Here is a 10,790-nt window from a genome sequence, read left to right as displayed (position 1 = left end):
GCTAAATATTAGGAACTTCATTGGTCTGTTTTGGAACTGATAATTGGGAAACTGATATCTGGTTTCCAAAAAGCGTAACTATTAATTTTAATTATTCAGGGCATCTCTCGGGCCATAATTTTTCCTCACCACCGGCTTTAATGCGCCATTTCTAACCACGGACCGAGATCTTTTTATATGTCGACGAAACTCTATTAATACAGGGCTCTATGGAAGCGGGAACGGTATATTGAGTTTTCTTTCGGTATTTCTATCAGTGTTTATAAATATTTTAAATGTGGCACGGCTCGTACGCGCCTTGTTTTGTCGGCACACACTCCTCGTCGGGCGACTTGTGCGCCGGCTGGGGACGGGGAAATTGTCGCACAGGAAAAGATTGAAGCCGGAAACTTGATCTGGCCGCTTGTCATTTGCATACACTCTTGCATGGGGAGGTTACGCCCTCTAGGTTGTCAAAATTGAGCAACCCTGACCTCGGCTGACTTCTACACTTGTCCGTTCTGCGGTCAGCTGTCCAGGCAGCTGATCAGCAAGGCGCCTTCCAACACATACTGAGTCGATTCATGACCCCTACAAAGCCCCCCCTCCAGATCAGACTAGGGGTGGTTACATCTCCTAGGCTGATACCACATGAAGCGACTTATTACTGTCGTATGTCCTTTGCGTGGTAGTTACCCAGCAGGCGTCCTTGCAAATCTTCCAATTCGTAGTAGGAATTTCCTATCTTTCTGCGGACACGGGCTTTCACAAAGGCAGGCCCAAACTTGGCGCTGTAGCCGGACTGAAAACAACTTTGTTTAAAATTTCTCCTAAACACTTCTTGGCCTACTGCAAACGCTACTTCGCTGGACCGTAAGTTGTATCGCTTCTCGTTCAGATTGTGACTTCGTTGCATTTGCTTTCCAGCGCTTTGGCGTACTATTTCAAAGGAATCTTGCTTATCGAACACCAACGATCGATCCTCTAGCATGTTCAATTTTCTCAATAACGAATATGTCGAACCACTTGTAATCATGTGTTGACCGAAAGCCAAATAATACGGAGTCGTTCCTACGCTGGCATGTCTTGCCGATCTCAACGCACACGCTATTCTGTTTAAGCACTCGTCCCAGTTCTTCTGGTCGGGTCGTATGTACGCCCGGATACCAGCAATCACGGAACGGTTCACCCGTTCGGAGGCGTTCGCCTGAGGACTGCCGTCAGGGTGTGCGTTACCTTGAACTGAGTCAAGAGATTTCGGAAGGTTTCAGATCGAAACTGCGATCCATTATCGGATACGATAGTTTCGGGTACACCAAATTTCATGAACAACTCTCCATCTAGGTACTTGACCACCACATCTGCGCTAATTTTCTTCACCGGTTTCAGAAATACGTATTTTGAGAAATGATCGAGCACAATAAAAATGCCAATATTCCCGCTTCTGGACCGGGGATTGGGATCCAAAAAATCAACGAATAGCCTTTGGAAAAACCGGTGGGTTTCTGGTGCTTTCCCCAACGGAGGTCGGAGAATGCGATTCGGAGCCTTAGTCGTTTTACACACGTCGCAGGAGTTGATATAAGCCTTGACATCCGAAACCAAACCTGGCCAAAAGTAGTGACGCCTTATGCGTTCGATCGTTTTGTGGATTCCTCCGTGAGCAGCTAGCGACCTATTATGAGCTCGACTTAGGATATCCGGAACCAAACTCTTTGGTACCCAGAGCTTCCAAGCATACTCGTCGTGGATTTGCTCTCCAGACAGGTGCTCGGCACGACGGAATACGAAGACGCCGTCAGTTTTCAAATCAGGCAGCTTATCCCTGTTGGTTTCTACTCGGCTAACTAACTCGGTATACTCGGGTGACTTGAATTCTGTCGATTCAAGATTCAACCAGCGACCCTTCGGGTAATTCCAAAGCGGCCACCATCTCTTCATTAACCCGCGACAAGGCATCAGGAACCACGTTCTGTGTGCCTTTTCGATGCTCAATTTTAAAACGGTATCTTTGCAATCCTAGACATGAGCCATTTTAAGGACGCGTGATCCGTTATCACGGTGAATTCGTGTCCCTCCACGTACGCTCTGAAATTCTTCAGCGATACTATGGCGGCTAAACATTCTTGCTCGGTTACGGTATAATTTCGTTGAGCTTTGTTTAGTTTTTTCGAGACATAAGCGATTGGACATTCGTCCCGACAGCTGCACCAGAACTCCCCCTACTCCTGTTTTGCTAGCATCACAGTGGATGTAAAACTGTTTCGTAAAATCAGGGCTTCTCAAGGCTTCTATGGCTTCCTTTGGAAACACAAACTTCCTCTTGGTTGTCATGACGTCGGTCAAGGGCGAGGCGAGTGACGCAAAATTTGGTACGAACTTACGATACCACCCACACATTCCTATAAAGCTTCTCAGTCCCTGAGATTTTTCGGTACTGGGAAGTCGGCAATGGCCTTTATCTTGTCGGGATCGGTTCGGACTCCTCCGTCTCCTATTATGTGCCCCAAATACCTCACTCGGCGCATGCAGAAATGGCTTTTACCGATGTTGATAGTTAATTTCGCTCGCCTGAGCTGCTTGGCCATTTCTAATAGTACTTCCAGATGTCGCTCGAAATTCGAAGAAACTATCAACAGATCGTCTAAGTAAATGAACACTTCGTTTCGAAGGTTACAAGGAACTATTTTGTCCATTAATCGTGACATGGTACTGGTGGCGTTGCACAGCCCGAAAGGCATTGTTTTAAATTGGTAAAGGGGACGTCCAGGGACTGTAAAGGCCGTCTTATCCCGGGACTTTACGTCCAACGGTACTTGCCAGTACGCATCTTTCACATCAAGACTCGAGATGAATTCTGCCTTCGGCAAACGGCTCAGGATCCCGTTAATCTGAGGCAAGGGATAAGCATCCTTTTCCGTGAAACTGTTCACTTTCCGGCAATCCAAACAGATGCGGATTTTTCCCGGCTTAGAGACCAACACTATTGGCGAGGACCAAGCGCTGTCTGATTCCTCTATTACTCCCAATTGGATCATTCGGTCTATTTCCGAGTACATGTCCTTTTCTACGGCTGGCGAAACAGGGAAATGTATTTGTTTCACTGGGCTGGCGTTCCCTAAGTCGATAACATGCGTTATCAAGTCGGTTTTTCCTAAACCTTCTTGAGCAAACGAGGGATAACACTTCAGTTCATTGGATAACTGATCCTTTTGTATCGGCGTCAGCTCGTGCTGTTCAACCCCGCTTGTCTCTTGGTTCGACATCTCTATTTCGGACACTCGCAACTGACTGGGCAACAGGTCATACAGCTCCCAAAAGTCAATTCCCAGGTACAGATCATGTTTGAGCGAAGGAATTAAATATAACTCAAGAGACTTCTTCTCGTCCCCATATTCCACGTCTACTCTCATCCTTCCCACTATCTTCTGAGCCTTACCATCCGCTGTTTTGGCTCTATCATTAATACGTTTGTAAGGTGCATCGGCAAGGACCACTTCCTTAGCCAACTCGCCTCCAACACAGCTGATGGACGCCCCGGAGTCTAACAAGCCATAGACGGTTCGATCTAGCAGACGGATTGGTAAGAACGGACGAGGATCTCTCTTTATGTCTGCGAGAGCGCTCAAATGCTTAATTCCTGACCGGCATATCTTTACATTTTGCCAAAACCGAGTCATTCGCTTCCCCTTACGCGATCTTGCTGCCCCTCTCTCTATATACAAATCATTTCCGGTAACTGAATCGTCTAATCTGGTTTTGTCTGTGCAATTCAACAGTGAGCTGTCGTTGCTTGTTTGTAGGTCTGGGTAAATCGTGGTCACTACTGGTAGTGGAAGTGCCTCTAATCGGTATTGTTGCCTTGATGGCGTAGCACACACGAAGCCTTCTTTTTGAATGGCAACTTCGGCGTGCTGAGCTTGGAGTTTTTTGAACATTTCTCGCAACTGGGCTTGTATGTGTTAGAAGCACCACAGCCATAGCAGAAAATTCCCCGTTCAGAAACACAATCTTGATATCTGTGTCCCGTCTTCCGACAATTCCAACAGATCAATGCAATTGCGTCTACTTCCATCTCCCTCTCACTCTCTGAATATTCTCGGGCCTCCACGTCCTGTTTCAGCTCCGATATCTCTCGCCGAAAAGGCATGGTTTTCGCATACCCATGCGAGGTTCTAACGTCCTCTAAGAAGATTTCGCGTCTTCGACAAATTTCGAAAGTCTCGCTTGCCTTCTGCTTTCGGTTTCGGATCAGTTCTTCGATGTCAACGTCATCTTTTTCTTGGCGTCATTTCTCGTCTTTTTCTTCCCATTGAACTTCAACTACAGCCTTATGATGTCGCCAGTAGAACTCGTTAGCTTTCCCTTCAAACAAAACACTCACATTCCGGCAAAGCACGGAAAAATTTCCTTCCAAAGTTTGATGGGTCAATGCCTCTACTCTATATATGAAACGAGGGGAACGTTGTGAGTTGCTGCGGACACCACAACTCTACAGTTATACCCGATACTTAGTCAGTATGGCTCTCCTCCGGCAGACGCAGCTAATATTAAACGACACGACAAAGAGTGCGTGCGAGAGAGACAGAAAATCAGTCTGAGCGTGACGTCGGGCGCTGCGTAGCCACTGCAAATTGATTTGTTCCTTTTAGGTATAAAAATGATCCAGATTCAGCAGTCTGATAGATATGGTCATTATCTATGATTCTGCGTTTTTAGTTTTCTCGAATCTGCAATATTGTGGATGCAACAGATTTTCGTTCTTTGTGGGGCGGAAGGGGTGGGGCGAAATTCTGAGATATACGTTTTATAGTGAGATCTAACAGAAGTGCGGATACCAAATTTGGTTACTCTAGCCTTAATAGTCTCTGAGATTTGTGGATGCCCCAGATTTTCGTCCTTTGCGGGGGCGAAAGGGGGTGTGGCGAAATTTGGACACGAAACGGTCAAGGTCCGATATCACAGGAGTGTGGATACCAAATTTGGTTGCTCTGGCTCTTATAGGTTCTGAGATCCTTGAACTCATATTTTGCAATTGGCAAAGCCGACCATGAAACCTGTGCGTTAGAGAGAGACAGAGCGAGAAAGAATGAAATTGTTTTCTTGATTCTGGCTATAATAATTATACGATCTGGTTGAGATCTTACATTCTAAAACATATAGTCATCCTCTACGATTCTGCGTTTTTGGTTTTATCGTATCTTTAAAAATGTGGATGCCACAGATTTTCGTTCTTTGTGGGGGCGGAAGTGGGCGGGGCGAAGTTTTGAAATATTTTTGTAGCAGTGACATATCACAGAAGTCTGGATCCAAAACATCGTTGCTCTAGCTCTTATAGTCTTTGAGCACTAGGCGCTGAAGGGACGGACAGACGGACAGACGGACGGACGGACAGACAGACAGGGCTCAATCGACTCGGCTATTGATGCTGATCAAGAATAAATATACTTTATGGGGTCGGAAACGATTCCTTCTGGACGTTACACACATCCACTTTTACCACAAATCTAATATACCCCAATACTCATTTTGAGTATCGGGTATAATTATCCACCCCGACTCCCGAGAACTTAATTTTCCAGCCATTAAGTATATGGACCACTTTGTCCGGTCTCTGGGATAAATCAGAGGAACCGCTTCGCAATGGTGACGATTGATCTATGCTTTGGGGTGCTTGTCTACGGCCAGGACCAGTTCCCTCTCCATAGCTTGTTGCTTGCGACTGGTCGGACAACGGCGTTGGAGAACGGTCTAAAGCTGCGGTGACAGTGGACTGACTTGAGGTTCGGGTTAACTGTTGCATTGAATCAACTACCGAGCTTTGAATCAGCTCTGCCATTCGTTTACTTAGCGAAGCGAGCAATCTCTGTTCCATAGCCACCAGGTCTATATTTTTAGATGAACTCGCTTCTTCTCCCCCTTTTGCACGTTCCTTAGACTGAGCGCGAGTATTTTGCGCTACTACCTTCGGCACCGCCCCGCTTACAGCTCTACACCTGCTTTCACATACCGGGCAAACATTACTAGTCTTTAAATGGGTGCTCATACAGGGAAGATGGAACTCGTGCTCGCAAACCGAACGGAATACCTCATCCGTGGTCAGTATGGCTTTCTGGCACAGCGCGCACACAAGGCTGACACCTTCACCTGCTCCTTGGGCTTCCTTTCCAGGAGATCTGTCCAAACCCATGGCAAGAAAATACTACTTGTTTCAGTCGTCTCCTATAATCTATATCTGATGTGATTGGCTCAACAATACTGTACTGAGGACCGTGACTATAATTCTTCCTAACTTTGTTTTATTCCCCTCAAATTTCGGTAATAAACTTTAATACTTATAATGAATGAACTCTATGACCGACGCTCGCGCACCGCCATCTACTTGGTATTTTTTTTCCCGATATCTCTTTTGAAAGGTTTACGTTTCGGTTCTAACACGACTCGCATCCATGGATCAACACTGATCTCGACAGTGGGTACCCAGATTGTTCGACGCCGGCAGCGGACAGTAACCGATAATAAAACCTGGTTTATCTGTTTTCCAGCTTTCGACAGCCAACTCTAAGACCACCGTCAGTAATTCTTGAATAAATCTCTTCCCTCCATCGTGGATAGAGTAACGCTCGAAAGCAGAATACCTATGTTCCAAAGCGCTGGAGTCGAAGAAGCCTTTTACTTATAGGATATATAGGATCGTGTGAAAACTAACGCGGTATTTCCCGCAGGGTCAGGCGGTCGACATTCGTCATTCGCGCTCTGCAATTCCACTGAAGGATCTAGCCTACGTCGCTTCCAGTCAACTGAGCCTCTTCTTGCTGACTGTCATCTGGGGTCAGAAAGGAATGCCTCTTCTCCTTTATCTGATTTCCACTGCAGATGACTATTCAGCAAGGAATAGCGAAAGAACTTTGACAAAAAATGAATTTTTTTTTTTTTTTTTTTTTTTTTTTTTAAAGCGGAAAAAGAAAATTTCCATCTAATCATTCACGGGTCCAGCCGAGTATTTGAATATACCCAGTCGGGCCCCACGTTGGGCGCCACTTATGAAAACTTATGAAAATCTTATCTTAAAATCATTTAATAAAATTACCTTTTTAATTTTATTATAACTGTAACGTGTAACGCTCGTAACGGCGGGGCACGCTTTAAATGTTCCGGCTCTAGCTCGTCGGCTTTGGGGTGGTGGTTCATGCTCGTGCCGATCGTCTCCACTTTTCAACGTTATCACACGACAATTTTAACGATTTTCTTGTTTTCCCAAGATTTGAGCGTGCTGCGACGATACAGTGCTAGAAAACTATCGGTAGAACGATCAAAAAGATAAAAAGGCTTCGAAAAGGATAGGGCAGAGAGGAGAGGAGGAGAGGAGAGAGCGAGAGAGAGAGAGAGAGAGAGAGAAAAAGAGGGTGAAGGGGTGAGAGGAAAAGGAGGAGAGAAAAAGGAGAGAAAAAGGGAGGAGATATCGGTTGCTATCCCACGGATGTCAGTGTGGTAGCCCATTTTGCCCACCCAACCTATGACCATCTTCCTCGAAACTGGAAGTTCAGACGGCCCCTTCAGCTAGATCGCGGCACGCCGGCACAGAGTTCATTCTACCTTATCTTTATCTGAATTTCATTATATATTTGTTCGAGAAACGGTTAAAACTAATATAATCGGAGATGGCATAATTTTCTAATGCTAGGTCTTTATATCTAATATATGTACATGTATATGCATGTGTATGAGAATTTTGAGGCGTATATAACGTGATATGGGGTGAAGTTAATGATTAAAGGTCGTCTTATTGTAAGCAGGGTATTCCTGGCATAATTTTCTAATTCTAGGTATTTATGTATATCGAGTATATGCACATGTATAGGCATGTGTGTGAAGATTCTGAGGCGTCTATAACGTGAGATGGGGTGAAGTTAATGATTAAAGTTCGTCTTATTGTAAGCAGGGTATTCCTGGCATAAATTCATTTACATTTTTCGTTACTTCGGTTGTTTGTACACGACGGGTAATATGGGATATAGTGAGTGTGGAGATAATGTTTTTTATCCCCAATCGGCCGACTAATTATTTCGAATTAAACAAAACTCGGCGCAGAAATAAAATTACGATATGTTCTTTAATGCGTGACATCCAAATTGCAAGTGTGGCTTGCCTGCCCTTTACATTGCCGCTCCGATCGCTAAGCGCAGCTTCGCTCGGCCGACGTCGGTAGGCAGACGCAAAGCGGAGATAGCGAAGAGCGAGCTGGCAGAGAGCGTTTAGCAGGGCAAGCAAGCGCAAAGCTTTAACAAACAAATGAGTGACATAGACATAAGTAACAAACAAAATAAGCGGCTGAGGGCCAAGAATTAGGTGCTATTTGGCAAGCAGCTAACCGGCTGGGTTCTGCTCCGAACATTCACCCCCCGTTGGAAGGCAAAGGCTTTCAACAGATCCATCCTGAAGGGGCAGAACCGCTATTTTTCCAACGGCCCTGTAGAAGATGCTTGCTTGGGCGCAGCTGGCGGCTACGCTGGGATGATCGTCGAACGCAGCAATCGGCGCTTCTTTACGAAGGCGGCTTGTCGTGATTACGTCTTGATCATCGGGAACCTCTGTAATTGTATAGAATGGCAGGAAATTTGGCAATGTAGAAATTGTTGAAAGTTGAATTTCATTTAGCGTGGATATGTAGGTTTTTAATATATGGAAAAGTTCGCGCTGCAGTTCCTGATTCTCCGATCGCAGTTTTTCCACTTGCACCTGGCACTCGAGCAGCTGCTTCCTGCCATGCTGCTCTAAGTTTTGGTACTCCAGCGTTGTGGGTCGAAAATCGTCAATAGAGATGCACGAGGAATTTTCAAAAGCGGCTAAAGCTGCACGCTTATTCTCCGAGCTATCAATGCTTCCTGATACTATCCAACCAAGTTTTGTCTCCTGCAATGTTGGCAATTGGGCTGATAGTCGAATCTGTCCGACGCACATTAAATCGAAGAACAAAACAGAACCTATCAACAGATCGATACGTTGGGGCTTGGAGAAATTAGGATCAGCTAGTTTTAGATTATTCGGCATTGGCCAATTCTTTGCGTCTACGCCGATGTTAGGCTGCATTTCCGTAATTGAGTTGGTGACAATTGCAGCGAAGGAAGCTCGATAGCTTGCGTCCTGGGATTGTACAACTATATGTACAGACTTGCTCGAAGGTAGAATGGAATCTCCGATTCCAGAGATGTGAACATAAGACGAGCGATGATCCAACTGCAACTGATCAGCAAGTATAGATGTTACAAAGTTTGCCTGTGATGCAGAATTCAAAATGGCACGCCATGGGATAAGCGCTCCATAACGATCTGTTACATGGACGAGGGCAGTAGGTAGCAACACGTTCTGGCTAGGCTGAGATTTCTGGATCGAGGGGGAAGGGCTGGCACACCCGCTTGCTAGAAGCACAGTCGCGGCCTCTTGCTGGATCGATTCCTCGGCCGGTGAAGAGGAAGATGAAGCACCAGTTCCCGATGGAATGTGGAGTAGCGTGTGATGTTTGGCCTGGCAATGCCTGCAAAGTCCTGACCTGCACCTCTGCAATTCATGGCCTTTGTTGAGGCAGTTCAAACACAAGCGGCTCTTCTTTGCTTCTTTGTATCGTTCAAACGCAGAGAGATTCAGGAATGCCTGACATCTAGATATGTAATGCTCGGAGGAATTGCAATGGTTACATATGGGGTTAGGATGGTCGTTACTGGAGGTGATAAGGGTGACAGGTTTGTCTTCTCCCACCTGTTGACTAGGACTTGTTGCCATGGCTGATCCCAAATTCTCCAGCATCCGACATCTCGCTTCCAAGAATGAGGCCATGCTTGACCACCGAGGCAATCCTGACGTCGGCAAGTTCTCTTCCCATTTCTCCTTGGTCTTGTGGTCCAATTTCGTGCCTATGATGAAGATCAGCAACCCATCGGATATCTCCTGCGGGGTCGCCAAGGTCTGAAGGGCACGCAAGTGCGAATTGATTTTGTCGCTGAGCGCGCGCAAGCCGATAGCCGAGCCCTTCTCCACCCCTTGCAGCCCGAAAATAGCCTTGACGTGTGCCTGAAAATGTAACAGTTTATTATCGAATCGCAACATTAGTAAATTCAACGCCTTGTGGTAATTCTCCTCAGAAAGTTCCAAGGAACGAATCGTATCCAGCGCAGCACCATCTAGACATCCACGAAGATATTGGAATTTTTCGATGATTGGTATACGATGGTCTGTGTGCACCATTGTCGAGAACATCGAGTGGAATTCTGGCCAATCCATGTAGTTCCCACCGAATCGCGGAAGCTGCAACTCGGGCATTCGAGAACGGCCTATACTATTATAGGCGAACAACGACGAATTCCCCTCGAGAGTATGCCGAGCCGTTGAATTGGCAACATTTACCGTGCGAGCAGCCATCAACTCCCGCGACAGCCTGGACCTAACCTTGACATAAATATTCGAAAAGTCCAGCCGGCCATCATGGGCTAACTGCAGGAAATCCAGCCTTTCAAGGCTCGATTGAGCGGCATCGAAATCCGCATTTATTCGCTCGATTTGCTCTAAGCGAGCTTGAAGTTCTGCCTCATCTAACTCGGCAAGCTCTTCCTTGGTGAGAAAGCGATCCATGGCCTTTAGTTGGCGCGCGATGGACTCGGCCTTGTGCTTGTAGAAATCTACATCACTCGGCATTGCTGCGTTCGCGACATTGGTAGGCTCAGGTGCTGCCATGTTGAGGTTTTAAAAGAGTCACTCAGCACGACCGAAAAAGACACCCTGTATACGTATAAACGTGGGAACCGAAAGCAAAGGGA

The 10,790-nt window shown here is 46.2% G+C and overlaps 1 protein-coding gene across 1 annotated transcript; it reads right to left on the bottom strand.

The window, feature by feature from the left end:
- Window positions 1-573: 573 nt before the first annotated feature.
- Window positions 574-6,169, bottom strand: LOC117193919. The gene is made up of 2 exons (XM_033398587.1): window positions 6,028-6,169; window positions 574-1,230 (listed from the first exon to the last, which is right to left on the bottom strand). The coding sequence occupies exons 1-2, from the start codon at window positions 6,167-6,169 to the stop codon at window positions 644-646; spliced, it is 729 nt and encodes a 242-aa protein (XP_033254478.1). The 3' UTR covers window positions 574-643.
- Window positions 6,170-10,790: the final 4,621 nt, after the last annotated feature.

This window comes from Drosophila miranda, assembly GCF_003369915.1.
Source record: "Drosophila miranda strain MSH22 chromosome Y unlocalized genomic scaffold, D.miranda_PacBio2.1 Contig_Y2_pilon, whole genome shotgun sequence".
NCBI classification, from domain to species: domain Eukaryota; kingdom Metazoa; phylum Arthropoda; class Insecta; order Diptera; family Drosophilidae; genus Drosophila; species Drosophila miranda.
The sequence above is the reverse complement of the archived record's forward strand: the minus strand, read 5'-3'. Positions and strand labels throughout refer to the sequence as shown.

Excerpts from the sequence above, each read along its gene's own strand:
- LOC117193919 (XM_033398587.1), bottom strand. The coding sequence starts at position 6,169 with ATGGGTTTGGACAGATCTCCTGGAAAGGAAGCCCAAGGAGCAGGTGAA. Across the intron at positions 1,231-6,027 it reads GCACGAGTTCCATCTTCCCT|TTGACTCAGTTCAAGGTAAC; the intron begins GTATGAGCACCC and ends TTCCGAAATCTC.